The following is a 20,411-nucleotide window of genomic DNA, read 5'->3' as shown; positions in this document are numbered from 1 at the left end:
CCGCACTGTATGTTTATTTTATATTTAACACGCGAATATTCGTTTAGGTGTTGGATCAATTATTTTATTTACAATTATAAAAAATCCAGGTCTGGATTAAAAAACATTGTAAAAATGTTCCTTCCCAAAAAAAACACCCTGTATATTAAATTTTTTTAAAATGGATTTTGCATTTGAAAAGATGATGAAAAACTAAATTAATGGTATACTTTGAATTTTCGGCAAAATTATTTTTCTGATAAAATTTTGAATTTGAATTTTGAATTGCGAGAGCTCTAAGTAGAAAAAATCAAAATGCGACTTAATTTTAGTTAATACCATTATTTAATCTAAATTGGTAAAATGTTAAACATTTCAGTGTTTTTTTATTATCTGTGACAAATAGTTTATGGCGAATATTCATCTTTAAATAATGAATAAATAATAAAGAGTCGATAAAGAATACATAACTTTGATCAACAAAGTATCTAAAAATTATAACAAAACAGAGAAAATGTGCAGCATAACTATTCAAAACTAAAGTACTTATTCAAAATTACCACCATCAAAAATTATTGTTATGTGTCAAAATGTTAATATTTTACCAATTTAGATTAAATAATGGTATTAATTAAAATTAAATCATATTTTAATTTTTTTACTTTGAGCTTCGCAATTCACATAATTTCAGAATTCAAATTCATAATTTTACCAGAAAAATCATTTTGCCGAAAATTCAAAGTATACCATTAAATTTAGTTTTTCAGCCTCTTTTCAAATGCAAAATCCATTTTAAAAAAATTTATTATACAGGGTGTTTTTTTGGGTCGGAATATTTATACAATATTTTTTAATCCGGACCTGGATTTTTTTATTTGTAAATAAATTAATTGATTGGACACCACAAAGAATATTCGCGTGTTAAATATAAAATGAATATACAGTGCGGTTGACAAGTTGTAAGCTATATTTCAATTTTTTTCTACTTAGAGCTCTCGAAATTCACATAATTTCTGAATTTAGATTCAACATTTGATCAGCAAAATAATTTTGCCAAAAATTCAAAGTATACCACTAAATTTAGTTTTTCATCCTCTTTTCAACTGAAAAATCCATTTTAAAAAAATTTAATGTACAGGGTGTTTTTTTTGGGTTGAAATATTTTCCCAATTTTTTTTAATCCGGAGCTGGATTTTTTGCAATTGTAAATAATTTAGTTTATTGTACACCTTAAAGGATATTTGCGTGCCAAATATAAAATAAATATACAGTGTGGTTAAAAAGTTATGAACCAATTAAGAAAATGGCAAAATAGATAAAACACTCAGTATCTTTGTTATTAATGGAGTAAGACCCATTAAGTATGGTATTTTTGAGACCGCCTAAGTGTCCTCTTTCTGCAGTTAACGTATGTTACTTTCCCAATGAAACACCCTGTATATTATAAACACAAAAAGGATATTTTAATTTGGTATTGTGTTTATATGGGATTGAGCCACAATAATTATTGGTGTAATGAAAATTATATTTCTTAATTAACTTCTGATGAACCTATACAGTAACCGCCACGCTATTAGACACACGGGTACATTGAGCTAATACAGTCCTGAACCCTTCACTTGTTGCACTGTTTACTTTTAGGTCTAGTGACGTTTAGAACGTCAGAAAATGTATAGAAATCGAATATAAACATAAGACGTTGACAGTTTATAGAACATTTGTATTTGAAGTTTATAGTTGTCACTGTGTTAAAATTGTAAAAGTTATAAAGTATTGTAATATTGTTGGAGTTTGAATAAAGTTATTTTAAAGCAGAGTAACAATACTATTAATTAATGTATTGTTTGTACGGAAAAACAATTATTTTGAATAGTTTCATGAGAGTCACATGATACGACAGACAGTTCTCGCAGGCAAGAACGTGCCGTATTAGCCCAAGCCGAGCAATTAGGTACTCGTGTGTTTACTAGCGTGGCGCTTACTCTATATGGTTTAAATAATATATAAATCAAAATACTTACTTACTTAATAAGTAGACCCATTTGTACCGTTCGGTGTTGGGCCGTTTATAATACAATTCATTAAATTACAGTAATTTACAATCTTCTGAGGTGTCCTAGCTCTTAATGAACTCTCTCCATTCCTTTCTATTGGATGCCATCTGTGTTGCTTCCTGCCAAGTCTTACCCCTTACTCTGTAGTATCTGCGAGATGTCACTATTCCATTCTTTAATGGGTCGTCCTCTTCTGTTCTTCCCTATTGGTTTTGCTTCCCACGCTCTTTTTACTTGTCTATTATTGTCCATCCGGGTTAGATGTCTGAACCATGCCAATTTTTTCTCCTTGATTGAGTCGAGTATCGGTTTGATTTTGAGGCTTTCTCTTATTTCTTTATTTCTGATTCTATCAGTTCTTTTTACTCCGATCGTTCTTCTGAGGTATTTCATCTCTGCCCTCTGCTATTTAAACCAGTCCCTTAAATTCTTCAACAAGGACACTCTCTTTCTTCCTGTACTCCTTCCTCCTCTTGTCTTTCCCTGTGTTATCAGTCTTAACAGTTCAATCGTTGTCCCCTTATTACGTGTCCCAGATATTGTAACTTTCTTATTTTTATTGTGTATAATATGATTTCGTATTCTTTGCCCATTTCTCGCAATACTTCCGTGTTAGTTTTCTTCTGTGTCTATGCTATTCTAAGCATCCTCCTGTAACACCACATTTCAAAGGACTAAGCTTATTGATAAGCTTATTGCTTATTGATAAAATGTCAAAATACTCATAGTATACATGTTACAGTTCAAGTTGATTATCCAGTTGGAGTTGACTTTTCCTAGTTCGAGTCGACTCAAACGGCTGGTTTTAGTAAAAGTTGATTATAAATATAAAATGAAGATTTTTATTCAACATTTACTAGTAAAAGTAGACTTCAACTAGTTAAAGTATACTCTTCCCAATGCCATTTAGTAGAAGTTGATTCACACAAACAACCGATTCTAGAAATTAAATGTTACTGTATATTATGTTCAAATCGTGATATTTATAGTCCAGGCTGTATCGTCGCCCCCGTTAGGTAAATTATTCCAGTTCGATTTTTTTGCACAAACTTACTCAAAAAGAGGTCCTTATAACGAATCCACAGGGTGTCAGGCGGTACCGTAATCGAAAAATTGTTTAAACAATTTTTTTAAACAAATGCACAAAAAAAAATCACTTCAGACATTTTTTACATCATTAAATTGGGTCATTCGGAGCAAAAGAGGTCTTTTGTGATTTTTCTGTAAAATTTATTGTTATCGAGTTATACGCGATTTAAAATTTGAAAAATGCGAAAATGACCATTTTCAAGGCTTAATAACTCAGTTAAAAATTATTATTATGAAAGTCAGAAAGTCACCAAATCAAATTTTAATGACCCCCCTACAAGGTACTGAACAAATATTTGTCATTATTGTATTACTAAGCTGTTATTTTTAATTATTAACAATGAGCGCTAGGAGCGTATTGAGGCGGCTGTCAATGTGAGTGCGACTGAGATGCACCATTGGACGGTGGAAATGGAGGATTTTACTCGCACTCACATTGACGACCGCCTCAATATGCTTTTAGCGCTCATTGTTGATAATTAAAAATAACAGCTTAGTAATAAAATAATGACAAAAATTTCTTCAGGATCTTGTAGGGGGGGGGGCTTTAAACTTTGATTAGGTGACTTTCACAATAATAGTTTTTAATCGAGTTATTAAGCCTTAAAAATGGTCATTTCGCACTTTTCAAATTTTAAATCGCGTATAACTCGAAAACTATCAATTTTAGAGAAAAATCACAAGAGACATTTTTTGCTCCGAATGACCAAAATAATCTAAAAATATTTGTCCGGAGTGAAATACTTAGTTATTTATAAAACAGTTCGTGAAGTATGCTTTTTGCGCACGCACGCGATGTTTAGAGCACGAGCGGGCCGAGTGCTATACATCGCCCAAGTACGCAAAAAGTACTTCACGCACAGTTTCATACAATATTTTATTTACCAAAAAACAAATAAAAAAACTGCAACTCTTCGTCACTGGAATACATTCCTATTTTAAAATTTTTTAGAACTTTAACATTTAAAAATTCAAACTTCTGTCAAACCACAAAACTGTCAAAACTTTTTTTGTAATTTATTGCTCACATGTCATCACCATGACAAGGCGAAAGTTAAGGATATTTTATTATATTAAAGTGTGCTAAAAAACAGTGCGAAAAAGTAAATTCCATTTAATAGTTCTTTATGAAACAGTTCGTGAAGTATGCTTTTTGCGAACGCACGCGATTTTTAGAGCACGAGAGACAACGGAGCGAGTGCTATAAATCGCGTAAGTTCGCAAGAAGTACTTCACGCACAGTTTCATACAATATTTTATCTACGATAAACAAATAAAAAAAGCTGTAACTCTTCGTCACTGGAATACGTTTCTATTCTACAATTTTTAGAACTTTGACATTTAAAAATTCTAACTACTTTCAAACCACAAAAACTGTCAAAACTTTTGTTGTAATTCATTGCTCATATTGACATCACCATGACAACGCAAAAGTAAGGATTGCCACAATGACAACGCGAAAGTTAAAAACAGTGCGAAAAGTAAATCCCATTTGAAATACATTGTTACTTCACGCACACTTTAAATCCTTCACGCACTGCTATCTATAATGACAGTTTTCACAAACTAAAAACTTATACATATGAGGTATAGAGTAATTAAGAATTATTTTTGTGAATTTGGTTAACAAAAATTGGTTAAACAATTTTTCGACCGCGGTACCGCCTGACACTATGTATTTGTTATAAGGATGTATGTGTTTGAGAAAGTTTGTGCAAAAAAATCGAATCAGAATAATTTACCTAACGGGGGCGACGTTACAGCCTGGACTAATAAGTAATTGAAACGGTCAAAACAAAGAGACGCACACTCATCAAAAATGCACGTGAGATTATATTCGTATAAATTGTATAATCTACTTTTACTAACAAGAGTTAGGAAGAGTCAACTTCAACTAGTAAAAGTTGATTTAAATTTTTCAAATCAACTTTTACTGCTCGTTTCAGTTGGAGTTGACTCGAACTAGGAAAAGTCAACTCTAACTGAGAATCAACTTGAACTGTAACATACATATAAATAACCATAAAATGGATATTTTAATTTAGTATTGTGTCTATATGGGATTGAGCCACAATAATTATTGGTGTAATGAAAATTACATTTCTTAATTAACTGCTGCTGAACCTATGCAGTAACCGCCACGCTATTAGACACACGGGTACATTGAGCTAATACAGTCCTGGACCCTTCGTATTTTGCTGTAATGTCTAGCTTTCAGATCGAACAAGCACTTCCTTCATGTCGAAGAATCTAATTATGTGCGGGCTCTGTATACACAGACCATTACCTACACTGCCCGGTTATTATAAGAGAATTTTCAACACTACTTGCTCATACTCATAAACATTCACATATCACATTTTGTTTTATTTATAAAATTAATTTTTGTTTTAGAATGAATCCATATGGCTGCATATCATTAGAAAATCGTGTTGGTATGATAGAAGTAGTATTAAACGCAGAAACGATAGCAAACATTCAAAAAGAAAAAGGGATGTTCACAGCAACGGCTGCCTTTAGAAAGGGACCTATCTTAGGTAATATAACTACTTTTAAAAATATAAATTCTTAACCTTGCTTAGTATTTCTAGCATGTCACGAATTTTCGATTAGTTTCAAGATTGGGGAACATGCTGAGATAACATTGAGAGCGAAAAGCGTAGAGCCTATCCCGAAAGGAACAGTAGTAAATTGGTGATGTACTTTTTTCCTACAATCAAATGATTGTTCTTCTAATTTTATGCTAACGAATTATATTATGCTTGATGGGTCGTCTATTTTGATTTACCAAACATTACTGTAAGATGGTTGACTTAGGCCTGAAATTTGGAAAGACTTTGGGCTTAAACCCGAAAATAACTCTCTGGTCATATAAAACGATTATTAGGCCGGTGGGTATAGTCGGCTCGGAAATCAGTTAGCAAATGTACTAGGCTTAGATCCCTTAGATCCCGTACCAAAAAAAGTTGATTAATAGCATGCTGAAAATTTGATAATACCCTAACGGTGTCTAGTCTGACAAACATTGATGTGTGGGAACACTGGAACAGGGGAAGTTTTAATTGTGGAACGTGATTTTAATTGTTTAACGTGTCATCCTAACAAGTTTATGATTGTGAAAACTGGCAGGTTGTTTTTAAGTTTATTCAATAGCAAACTTTATATAATATAGGTATAAAAAAATATTTGTCCGACAAATATTTTGGTCATTTTAATAAGACCGACACGTAGAACATGTCAAATGACAGGAATTATATTGGTGGTAAATAGCAGTCTGATTTTTGCATGAGAGTTTAAGAGGATGGGTACGTATTTTCGGCTGCAATGTTATTCAAATGGGGATATATTTTTTTCGAATCCTGAGAAAACTAATAAGTATTTTTGAAAAATTTAAACGCAGAATGAAAGATTAAGTTATTAGCGAGGGCCGAAAGTCCCTGATAACTTCTATAATGTTTATTTTAATAAGTTACAGGGGTGAAAAACTAAGAGAAAATTTAGTGTGATTTTTAATTTCAAATATCTCATTCAAAATAACCTTTTTATTTATTCTAAGAGACTTTCGGCCTCGGTAATAATTTAGTCTTTCATTCGGCGTTTAAATTTTTCAAAAATATTTATTGGTTTTTTCAGAATTCGAAAAAAATGAACACAATGTCCCTGGTAATATTTTGCAAATCTATCTTTGTCTTACAACGCACTCAGTCGAATAGAATATTGTCAGCATATTGTCAGTCAGACAGTGACAATCAGTGACAATTTTAAGTATTTGACATGGCATGGGAATATTTTGAGTTGTTGATTAAATAATATTGATATACAGGGTGTCCAGAAACTCTACCGACAAACGAAGACAGGAGATTCTTCAGATAATTTTAAGATAATATAACCCAATTCACTTAGTCCAAAAATGCTTCCTAAGGGAGCTAGAGCTCTTTGAAGATGGCGTCTTGTAATTAGTTTTTCTTAAATACAATCCAGAAATTCTATTTCCAGCTTCTATTTAGAAAAACAAAAATTGGTACGCGTATTTATCTTTAAGATATAAATCTAATCCATCCATTGCAAATTTCTAGTACCGATCATGGGCGTCCGTTTTGGGTAGGGCAACGGTTATTTTATCACATAACTTTTTTATCTTTAACTTTTATGCATTCCTGACACTATATTATTAAATTGTGAAGTATTCTAGTACTAAAAGGTATTCTTGTTTTAAATCGGTAGGACACACCGTTTTCTAGAAAAATCGATTTGAATATTTTTCGCTTTTTGAATTAAAAAAAAATTTCAAAAAAAAAAACTGTTTAGAAAGACAAAAACTGGTACATTTATTTATATTCCATAAATAAATCGATTTCATTAATTGTGAATTTCTAGTACTGGTCATAGGCGTCCGTTTTGGGTAGGTCAACAGTTATTTTATAGCATAACATTTTTGTCTTGAATTTTTGAGCATTTTTGACACTAGATTATTAAATTATGAGGTATTCGAGTACTAAAAGTTACTTTTACGTTATGTTGGTAAAATACTTCGTTTTTTGTTGAAAAGTTCTTTCAATTTTTTTTCAAATTCCAAAAACGAAAAACTTTCAAATTGATTTTTCTAGAAAACGGTGTGTTCTACCGACTTAAAGCAAGAGTACCTTTTAGTACTAGAATACGTCACAATTTAATAATCCGGTGTCAAAAATGCATAAAAGTTAAGGACAAAAAAGTTATGCGATAAAATACCCGTTGCTCTACCCAAAACGGACGCCTATGACCTATACTAGAAATTTGCAATGAATGGAATCGATTGATCTCTGAAAAGTAAATATGCATACCAATTTTCGTTTTTCTAAATAGAAGCGTTCTGGAGGTATTTAAGAAAAACTAATTTCATGACGCCATCTTCAAAGAGCTCTAGCTCCCTTAAGAAGCATTTTCGGACTAGGTGAATTGGGTTAAATTGTCTTAAAATTATCTGAGGAATCTCCTGTCTTCGTTTGTCGGTAGAGTTTCTGGACACCCTGTATAGTGTATTTGATAAATAATTGATTTAAGACGTGAACTTAATAAAAAGTTATTTATTGTGTATTATGTGTGGAAGATCCAAGCAGAGAATACATCAGGATAATATATTCTCTTTTCATATAACACTTTTCCTCTTTTCTCGATTGAGTATTAGTTTTTGTTGTACATATAAATTATTACAATCACTGAATACATAGTGAAAAAATTATCATATTTATTAACTGAATTAATAATTTGCAATTATACAAATAACAGTTATCCAAGAACATTCAAAAGCCATCTCTTTAAGTTAATGATGACATTTTCAAGTAGAATGACATTATAGTAATGAAGTAATGTTTACATATCCAGACCAGTGTGAATTTTACTACACGTACTTTGCCGTGTAAAGATAGAAAAAGTAGGAATAGCCGTAAAATATTTGCGAATTATGTACCGATGGCCTTAATGAAATCAACTATTCTAAATGGGGAATAAGCCACAATTTAACTAAAAAAATGATTTTATTAACGTTTCGACGTCTACATCGGATGTCGTTGTCAAAATATAAACTATTAATAAATTAAACAAAAATGTTGTTGCTTAGTAAAAAATTCTTCTAATAATTTAATTTAATTTGTTGATCTCATTTATATCGGCAATTCAGACATATATTATACATTTTAAAGTAAAAGACTTTAAAATAATGATATTGCCAATGGAGTAGATGAGTGGATTGACAAAGAAGGATAAAATTAGAAATGAGTATATTAGGGGAAGTCTAGGTGTGGCACCAATTGATGCCAAAATGAGAGAGCATAGGTTAAGATGGTTTGGTCATGTTCAACGTCGAGACGTTAATCACCCAATACGAAGAATAGCTGAAGTGCAGATTCCTGGAAGGAGTAGGAGAGGAAGACCAAAGAAGACCTGGGGGGAGACGATAAGGCAGGACATGTTGGTAAAAGGGATTAACATTGATATGACCCAAGATAGAATTGTGTGGAGAAATGCGATTAGGGAAGCCGACCCCGGATAGGGATAAGGCAAAGAGAATGATGATGATTGCCAATATTTATGAACTGCGTTCCTGGGACGACTTTACTGAAATATAGTTCATTCGATTACATGAAATTAACCCCAACTCAAAAATATCCGTCACAAAAAATCATAACATGTGATCTCTCTTTAAAAAGACAACCACATGCAACGGTGACAGTAAACTTCTCGTGTTAGAGATTCCATAGTAAATCACGAGGAAAAACCGGCAATTCAGACATACATTATACATTTTTCTACTTTAAAATGTATAATATGTGTCTAAATTGCCGATATAAATGAGTCAGATTAAATTAAATTATTAGAAGAATTTTTTACTAAGCAACAACTTTTTTGTTTAATTTATTAATATTTTGTTTTTTGACAACGACATCCGATATGGACGTCGAAACATTAATAAAATCATTTTTTTAGTTAAATTGTGGCTTATTTCCCATATTTAGAATAGTTGATTACAAAAATGCAACAAGGAAATAGGTTCAGAACAACAGTTTAATGAAAGGATAACAAATCAATTGGAAGTTCTGTCTGACAAAATACATGGGACGTTTTCGTAGTCTGACGTTCGAAACCTGTAATCTATTCCACAATTAAAACTTCCCCTGTTCCAGTGTTCCCGTACATCAAAGTTCGTCCTACTAGACACCGTTAAGCTATTATCAAATTTTCAGCTTGCTATTAATAAACTTTTTTTGGTATGCGGGATCCAGGCCTATAAACCGAATATATCAAAATTCAGGTTGGCAACATTGCGCTAATATCAATAGAACCGTAATTTGGTCCAAACGAATTAATTCTTGTGACGAATTACCGACCGTAAATAACAGGTTCCGTCTCGATAGCGCGTCACTTAAGCAGACATCTGGAAGGATGACTCATCAGACGAGGTTAACGGCATATTGATCTCTTCACCTGGGAATATGAAACTTTCTAAGATGCTTTGAAATCGGTGATTTAATAATTGGTCATTGAAGACATTGACTGGTCATTTATGGATTTATAAAGAAAATGGGCATTAACCAAGGCAGTACCAAAGATCAGTTCAATCGCTATTGTCCTGTGCCACTTCACCGTTTTTCTTAATGTTTAGTTGTAGCATGCCATTTGATCCGATAAGTCAGTTGAAGTTTTCGCCTTATTTAATTCTATCACAGCTATTGGTTTCTCTATATTGCCAGTGCACAATAAAGCTACGGTTTGTTAGAACAGTGAGCAACGCACAACTCACAGTCAGTTGAACGCCGTGCACGTCCGTCAAAATCAAATGAATTGTTTCTGTATGTTAACGGATTGTTAGGTTCTGCTTAGTTGAGCGCGCTGCAGACCGACAACAGTGTACGTCGACGACATAATTTGTAGGATATCATAATCCACGATTCTATGTCAATTGCTCGAACGCAATTGCTCGAAATCAACTGCTCGAAAATGAATTGCTCGACGTGAAAATTTATCGAAATACAAATTGCTCGAATAAAAAAGAGAATTATACAGGGTGTCCCGAAAAGATTGGTTATAAATTATACCACAGATTGTGGGGTCAAAAATAGGTTGATTGAAGCTCACTTACCTATATACAATAGTGCACACAAAAAAAGTTACAGCCCTTTGAAGTTACAAAATGAAAATCGATTTTTTTTTCATATATCGAAAACTCTTAGAGATTTTTTATTAAAAATGGACATGTGGCATTCTTATGGCAGCAACATCGTAAAAAAATTAAAGTGAAATTTGTGCACCCCATAAAAATTTTATGGGGGTTGTGTTCCTTTAAACCCCCCAAACTTTTGTGTACGTTCCAATTAAATTATTATTGTGGCACCATTAGTTAAACACAATGTTTTAAAAACTTTTTTGCCTCTTAATACTTTTTCGATAAGCCAGTGTTTATCGACATATTTTGAATATTTGTCGAATCCACCACATATTTGTATAATATGGTTAAGTACGATTATACAGGGTGATCAACTTCTCTGACAAAGTCCAATATATCTGTTATTATACAATATATGAAAAAAAGTTGTTAATAAAAGTTATAGACAACTTTAATTTACATATTTTAAAAGTAGTGAGAAATATACAGGGCCCTCCATAACACGGTGCCAAACCAAAGTTATGTTTTTTAAATAGAACACCCTGTATTTTATTCAAAATCTGGTTTCTCTATATTTTTCTGATTCTAGAAATATAACACTTGTCTAAGGTTATACTGAGTGTTTCAAAGTTACGATCACTTTTATTAAAAAATCATATTGATTTGATCGCCCTGTATGTTTCTAACGGTGTAATATAAACTTATTTTTTTAATGCTTTTGACTATTAATATTAAAGTAGTTTTGCAACAATGTACAATTTTTTTATAACTACACAAATTGTATACAGGGTAAGTCAAAATGTAAATACAAGATTTTCTTAATAATTTTAAATGGATCACCCTGTATTTTATATTATTTTCGAAAAGTTCTATCACTATACTTACATATCTTTTAAATACCTATACCTAAAGTTATTAGTTTTCGAGATATTTTAGTTTTATTGTCGATAACAGCATGTATTACTTAGTTATTAATAACAATACTGTAACTTATTCAAATTTATTAAAAAAACTAAATTAAATAAAAAAATGTTCAACGTACTTCTTATGTTATAAAAGGTGTTCAAAATGACCTCCCATAACGTCTACACAAGCCTGGAGACGCGTTTCGAAAGACCTACTGATGTTTGTAAGCATTTGTTGTGTGACACTTTAAAAGGCGTTTTGAATCCTTATTTTCATATCGTCAAATATTGTTGGATGTGTACTATTCACTACGTATTTAATATAACCCAAAAAAAGAAGTCACTTTCGTTTAATTCTGGTGATCTGGGTGGCCAGCGAACTGGCCCATCTCTTCCTATCCATCTTTCAGGAAATAGTTCATCGAGTTCACCGTTGACAAGTACGTTGTGGTGAGCAGGGGCTCCGTCGTGAAGCTACCACATATGGTGGCGGATGTTTAATGGTACATTTTCAAGTAGAATAGGTAAATGATTCACTAGAAAATTTAAATAAACCTCACCATTTACCGATACCTCAAACAAAAAATGACCTATAACGTAATTGCCTATGCTTCCACCCCAAACATTTAAGGACCATCTCGTTTGACTATGTGTCTGAGCACAGTACGGATTGGTTGTGGAATAATAATGAAAATTGTGTCTGTTTACACTACCATTTTTGTGGAATGTTGCCTCGTCTCCAAAAAAAAAGAACAAACTCAAAAAAATTTCTCTGCATAACTATTTGTTGTTGTGATCATTGACAAAATTGTACTCTTCGTTCGAAATCATCCCCAACAAGTGCCTGATGTAATTGTATATGATATGGGTGCATGTTGTTTTTCTTGAGTATGTTTTGGATTGATCCATATCTTGCTCTCTTGTAATATTTTGAATACTTGTATGAGGGTTTTCTGTAACAGGCAGTAAAACATTTATTTCATTTTCATGCGTAATAATGATTTTTGTTTTTTCCTTTGCTTCATAAACAGAACCAGTACGATTAAACATGTCTAATAAGTTGTCAAATACTCTCTTATTTGGTTGTTGACGCTATGGACACCGTTCCTTATAAATTTTTGTGGCAACTAATGAGTTTTTGAAACACTCTCCTAAAATCCATATCATGTCTGTCATTTCTCCACGACTAAAATTCATTGTTAGGTACCAATTATAACAATATGGCAAACAATTATAATCAATAACAAAAATAAAAACGTACAGATAATTAAAATCTTACATCTGACAGTTCTTGTGTGAATTATTTCAAAGCACCTTAAACAAGAACTTGCAGCAATTTATAGTTCCCATTTCTTCGCGTAAAATCAATATCATTTTGTTATTAAATATAAAATTGTCGTTATTGTATAGAATTTACCATAAACTTGGAGAAAAAATGAAATGCAGTCTAATTTTAATTATCATTAACAAACTCATTGGAGGTTTCTAATATTAAGGGTAATTAATTTACTGTAATAAACGTATCTATGAGTTATCAACAATAAAACTAAAATATCTCGAAAACTAATAACTTTAGGTATAGGGAATATTTAAAAGATATGCAAGTATAATGAAAGAACTTTTCGATGGTAATATAAAATACAGGGTGTTCCATTTAGAAATATGAAGAAAATCTTTTATTTGCATTTTGACTTACTCGTATACAATTTGTGTAGTGATAAAAAAATTGTACGTCTTTGCAAAACTACTTTAATATTGACAGTCAACAGCAGTAAAAAAAATAAGTCTATATTATACTGTTTGAATCATACAGGGCGATCAAATCAGCATGATTTTTTGATGAAAGTGCTCATAACTTTGAAACACTCAGTATAACCCTAGACAAATGTTATATCTTTTTAATCAGAAAAATGTAGAGAAATCAGATTTTGAATAAAATACAGGGTGTTCCATTAAAAAAAACATAACTTTGGTTTGACACCGTGTTATGGATGACCCTATATATTTTTCACTAATTTTAAAATGTGTACAAAAGGTGTCTATAACTTTTATTAACAACTTTTTTTCATATATTTTATAATAACAGATATATTGGACTTTGTCACAGAAGTTGATCACCCTGTAGAGACCTATTAATAATCTGAAAATTTATTTATAATTTGCATTTTAGGTATATTTGGAAAAAGAAGCCACATCTCGATAAAAGGTGACTTGTCAAAAAAAGACTAAGAGGCAAAAAAGTTTTAAAAACACTGTGTTTAACTAATGGTACCACTATAATAGTTTAATTGGAACGTACACAAACATTTGGGGGCTTTAAAGGAACAAAACCCCCATAAAATTTTTATGTAAATATATTATAGTATAATAATATACGTTTATTCAAATCAATAGTTATTACAAAAATTTACAATTTCGGTTTACTTACACTAAAATAAACGTAAAAAAAGTCTTAAAAGCATAAACATGCTTGTTGACTTAATCTGTCTAATATTGACAAGTTTATGTTTATTGTTTTTTTTTTTACAAATCATTATTTTATTTTACAGTTTCTAATCTAATTTCTATGTTTTTTTTATCTAGTATAATTTAAATTTATTAAATTGTTACACAACTCCCTGTTTTCTTTTACACAAGCAGTAACTAATTTTTTATACAAACAAAAATTTTTGATATTTTTAAAATTTATGGGCAATTGATTGTATATTCTTGGAGCAAAATATTTAATTGACCGTTGCGTGATTGTTTTTAAAGTGTGAAGACATTCGACATTCAATTTTCTTCTTGTTTCATAATTTGACACTTTTACTTTAAGAGGAATTTTATCTTTATGAATATTTTTAAGTAGCTCTAAGCAGTACAATTGCCGAACATCAAGAACCTGAGTTTCATAAAAAAGTTGGTCTGAGGGATGTTTTTCGTTTTCCATATATTAGTTTAAGAAACCATTTCTGAGTATTTTGAAGGGTCACCAGATGGCAATCAGCTACTCCACCCCATCCTAAAATCCCATATACAAGATGAGATTGTACTAGAGACAGGTAAAGCATTTTAAGCTGGTCAACATCCAAAAACCCTTTTAAATACCGGAATTTTGGTAGCAGTCCTCGTATTTTTCTTATAATATTTTTTATTTGTCCCATTTAAAATGCCTGTCAATTAAAACTCCTAAATATTTTATGTACTCTGCTTTAGATATTTGTTGTTTTTTATTTATTTTTAATGAATTAAAAGTTGGCAGAGAATTTTTATATATTGCAAAAGGTATATATTTAGTTTTTTCATAGTTTAATGTGAGTTTGTTTATTTGCAACCATGTTTTTATAATTTTAAAGTCTTGTTCTGCTGTAATTTTAAGATCTTCCCAATTATCTGCCTTATAAAAAATTGCAGTGTCATCAGCAAAACTAATTATGTTTCCAACAGTTTTTAGTTTGAGCATGTCATTAACATAGAGTGTAAAAAGTAGAGGGCCTAAAACGGTCCCTTGCGGTACGCCATAATTAATTACTTCAGGATCACTTTTGACACCATCAATTTCTACAAATTGTTTTCTGTCAGTTAAGTAACTTTTTAGTAATGTCAAAACCCTTCCTCTCAGACCATACTTCTCAAGTTTTTTCAACAAGATCTCGTGAGATATCGTGTCAAACGCCTTAGAGAGATCGACGAATATGCATAAACTATGTTTATTAGACTCAAAAACTTCTGATATTTGTGATGTTAGCTTACAAATCGCATCTTGTGTCGATTTTCTTTCTCTAAAACCGTATTGGCAATCCGATATTATACTAAACCTATCAATAAAACTTACTAATCTATTTTTTAAAATTTTCTCAAATATTTTGGAAAAAACAGAGAACAAAGAGACTGGTCTGTAGTTAATCACGTCTTCTTTATTTCCTTTTTTACACTTTTTACACAGAGGTTTGATTGTGCCTATTTTCAGACATTCTGGAAAGCAACCATCTTGAAAACATGCATTAATGAGAAAAGTTAAAGGAGTAACAATTTCTTCCTTAATTTGTTTGATGGTTTCTGTCTTGATCTCATCCCAGCCAGGAGATTTTTTGTTTTTTAAAGATTGTATTGCATTTACCACTTCTTTTTGGTCAACGAGATACAAGTACATAGTACATGCTGCTTTCTATCCTATCTATTTCCTCAATCTGGTCATTACAAACGGGTATTTTTTGTGCATATTTTTGTCCTAATGTGCTGTAATGTGTATTAAATTCATTTGCAATTTCTTTTCTGTCTGTTATTATTTCTCCTGTTTTGGTTTTAACCGATTCAATTTTTGTATTTCCTTTTATTTTTCCGCACAATGAATTTATTACATTCCAAAGTGATGAAGAAGAGGTCTTATTTTTTTCAATTCGTTGTTTTGTATAATTTCTTTTTGCAGTTTTAACTAAAAGTCTTAATTTATTTTTATAGTCTGTATATCGTTGTTTTTTTAAGTTATCTGAGGGATCTTGGATTAGCTGATCATACAATCTATGTTTTTCATGTACAGACTTTAAAAGTCCCTCTGTCATCCAATCTTTTTTAAAAGTGGTTTTTAAAACATTTCTTTTTAAAATAATTGTATTTTTGTTTATTAAATTTAAAATTTTGTCGATGAAAAGTTTAACCGCTTCATTTTTATTTGTTTTATTGTAAATATCCAACCACCTTTCCTGCTTCAAATTGTTTTTTAGATTTTTGTAGTTGATGTACTTCTTTATTATTATTTTGTTTTCTTTGGTTTTGGTTAGACTAGGGATGGAAACTGTGATTGGATAATGATCTGAAGTAGTATTATTTTCAAATACAAATGAAGTTATGTTAGTGTAATCAGCAGGTCTTTTTATAAAGAAATGGTCTAGTTGTTTTATTTATATAAGACAAGAAATTTTGTGAAGCTAGAATATTTTGATATTCTTCAGTGTGATCTAGATCCTCAAACAAATTAATATTGATATCACCAACTAATATATGAAAGCACATTCGTTTTTTACTTATGAGGTATTGATGCAAATCCTGATTAAAACTATTTATGTTTACTGTCGGTGATTTATAGATAGCGCTCAAACAGATTTTTGTTTTATTATAATTTAAAATGACTTCAAGTAACTTGATGTTCCCCAATGGTACAATAGAATATTCATATTTTATAGAGAATTTAATGTAAATAATAACTCCATAATTTTTGTTTAGATCACCATAATTGTATAATAAATCGTAATTTTTTAACAAAAATGGGGTTTTATCAATATCATCTTGAATGTATGTCTCCGTAAGAACTAGTATATCAAAGTTAACATTTAGAGTTGACAAGAACAAACAAAAATTATCAAAATTCTTACCTATACTGCTAACATTACAATGAATTATTTTTAAGTCATTTTTTATCGTCACTGCGTAATCCTTATTACAACTATCACTACTTACACATTTGGTGTCCACTTTTTCTTCTTCGTAGTCTCTAACATAGTTATCAATTTTTTTTTAACTAGCACACACTAATTATTTCCGCACAATTTACATTACATACGTAGATGTAATAGTACACACATTTAATGGTGTTCGTTTGACCTGGTTTTCATTTTTTTCTTTTCTTCAAACGAAGGATTTGATGTAGTGGATGACTTTTGCGGCTTGGTTGATTTTCCAGTAACAGCAAACACAGATGGATATTTTTTTGGCGTTGGCTCTTTTTCATTAGCCTTGGGTATTTTTCGGTTTATCTTGTTTTCTAATTTTTCTTCAGTCTTCTGTCCAATTGAGGCGACAAATATATCCTCTTCGTCCAGAAAAGTTGGGTTTTCTTCAAGTTCTTTGGGTCTATAACTTTGATGGTCTATAAACAGTTTGTTGCCCCGTATATAGCTGTTTTTTCCAGGTTCTTCTCTTACAATTTTTATGCGTTTTTTAAGATCTTCAGATCTTCCTGCTGACTTTTTGTTAAATCAGGTGATATAAATATACCTGTACCCTTTAAATTTGTTAGATTTTTTAGAATTTCTGTTTTTTTATATGTCGAGTTAACTCAATTTTAATTTATCCGTACTACCCATGCAGTATACGTCACGTATATCTTTCTCTGAAATGTCTACTTTTAGCGCGTTGCTTAAATCACTACAGAGCTTTGGGATTTCCGAAATTGCAGATTTTTCTAATCCAAATACTACTAGATTATTTTTCTTGCAAGTTATTTGCACACTTTCCAGAGCTTTTCGCAGAGATAAATTTTCATTCTCCAGCCGTTTAATTTTATCGTTTAGGCTTTCTAAGATTTTGTTCTGACTTTCTTCTATGGTGCTTTTAATTCTTTTTTGATAATATCTAATTCTTTTAGTAATTTGTTTGTATCGGTTTCAGACATTCTCGTGTATGGCACCCTTTATATATTTTGTGAATACAGTAGATATTTTGTTTTCGAGCGCAGTGACACCATCTGTTTATGTTTTGACCTTAGGCGGGCTGATATGCTTCTAGGAAAACCAAATGTTTTTAACCCTTAGCGAACTGAAAGTTTATATTTTTATTTCACCATTTAACAAAACCTTCGGACCGACACGTGCGCTCTGTTCGGAAGCTAAACTAACACTCCAGGAACTAGGAACTCCAGGAACTAAGCTAGTCCAGGAACCGAAGCTTTTCACCTCGCAATTTTTACAGAATGGATCGATTTGCTTGAAAATTTGAGAATAAGTAGTGGATAGTCCAAGGATCAAAATCTATATCATGCCGAAAGGCGCTTTTACCATGGGGTGGTTGCCACTTCATCTCGGGGGTGGAAATATTTTGACCCCAAAAGTTGGTAAAACATTAATTCTAAGCAAAAAAATGTTCTATGCTTTTTTTTTCATAAAATTAATAGTTTTCGATTTATTCGCTATCGAAAGTGTTAGTTTTATATAGAAAAAATCAATGTTTTTAATTAGTTTTCTGCTAATAACTCAAAAAGTTTTCGTTTTATCAAAACAACTTTACTTAACAAAAATGCACCTTCTTTAAGACCAATAGTAATCGAGCTATACTTTATTATATATTAGCTCTTCTTCATTAAATGCTAAATACTGTAGTTTCAAAGTCAAAAGACAGGAAAACTTTGCATTTTTCGAGGATAACTCATAGAAACTAATTTACAGCATTTAAAAAGATATATCTCCAAAAATAAAAAAAAGTGTCTAGCTCAAAAATTAAGTGACTTATAATGAAAAGAATGCCAGTCCCTATTTTCTTCAGCGAAAAAGTGATCGGAAACAACCCACTAATTACCACCCTAATCAAAATTAGTCATTAACCTTATTCGGTCTTCTTTATTTATGTATTGTTAACAGATTACTGAAGTTTGATTCGCTTAGAATGATTAGTTTTTTTTAATGGAGTTAAGAGCGAATAACGATTTTTTGTCATTTGGTAAAAAATGCCTTGCAGAATAGAAAGATTAGCATCAGAGATACGAAAAAATGTTAACACATGAAATTGTAGCTTATTTAATTCACAAGAACTTGGTTTGCGAAAAATTTTTCTACGGCAAAAGTTAAGTGAACTATTGACAATTAAAACTTGTAATAACATGCAAAAACCACCTTTACCAACCATTTCAAAGTCACCTCTTTTTTCTATTGAGGATTTTAAAAGGATTTAATATTAATTGTCGTATAGATCTTGTAAAAACCTACAAAATACTTTTTTAACAAACTTTCTAGGATAAAAAATAAAAAAGTTACGGTTAAAAAACCAATAATTTTTTTTTTTTTAAAAATGGAGAAATATATTTGGAAGCATAATAATGTAAGTTAGCAGTGTTTTTAGTCATTGGCCTTATTTAGTCCTCTTTGTTTATGTATTACTAATAGATTCTAGAAGTCTGACTGGGTTAGAATGATTAGTTTTTAAAAAACGAATAACGAATTATTTTAGTTTGGTAAAAAATGCCCTTTTCTTCAGAATAGAAAGATTAGCATCAGAGATACGAAAAAATGTTCAAATATGAAATTTTAGGCTATTTAATTCCCAAGAACATGGTTTGCAAAAATTTTTTCTACGGCAAAAATTGAGTGAGCTATTGACAATTAAAACTTGTACTAACATGCAAAAACCACCATTACCAACCTTTTCAAAGTCGCTTTGTTTGCGACTGAGAGTTTTAAAAGGATTTAATATTAAGAACCTTATAGATCTTGTTAAAACCTACAAAATTCTTCTTTGCTAAACTTTCTAAGATAAAAAATATAAAAGTTAAGGATAAAAAACCAATAGGTATATTTTTTTGAAAAAAATTATGGAGAAATTCAGTTGGAAGCATAATAATGTAAGTTATCGGATTTTTTTTAACTTATATATACGCATACATTGATTCATACTCGACTCATGGAACTATATAACACATACGAATACATATACATATTTGTGTATGCGTGTATCCGTAAATTTTAGGCGGGACGAATATAAATGAATATAATTATTACATAAATCATCCGAATCAAATTTCATCCCCCTTAAGCATTTTTTAAGCAATTTTGAGAAAATTTGAGCAATTAGGGGTAGTTTGTACCCTTAGAAATGAACTTTTAAAGGGTCGAAATATTCAATAAACATAGTTAGAATATTAAACAATCATTATGTAATGCATCTGAACAAATTTCACTCTTTTTAAACTTTTTAAGCAATAAGGGATAGTTTTCACCCTTCAAAAATAAATTTTTAAGGGTTGAAATACTCAGAAATTATAAGAATATCAAACCA

The 20,411-nt window shown here is 30.9% G+C and overlaps 1 protein-coding gene across 1 annotated transcript in view; it reads left to right on the top strand.

The window, feature by feature from the left end:
- The window catches only part of LOC114344837 (phosphatidylinositol 4,5-bisphosphate 3-kinase catalytic subunit beta isoform), a 998,515-nt gene that overhangs the window by 812,293 nt on the left and 165,811 nt on the right, over nt 1-20,411 (top strand). Inside the window, exon 12 of the mRNA XM_050644876.1 lies at nt 5,517-5,659. Coding sequence (XP_050500833.1) covers nt 5,517-5,659 — 143 coding nt within the window. The remainder of the gene's footprint in view (nt 1-5,516; nt 5,660-20,411) is intronic.

The sequence above is a fragment of the Diabrotica virgifera genome, chromosome 2 (assembly GCF_917563875.1).
Source record: "Diabrotica virgifera virgifera chromosome 2, PGI_DIABVI_V3a".
In the NCBI taxonomy this organism is placed as follows: Eukaryota; Metazoa; Arthropoda; class Insecta; order Coleoptera; family Chrysomelidae; genus Diabrotica; species Diabrotica virgifera.
This window is presented reverse-complemented; position numbering and strand designations above follow the sequence as displayed.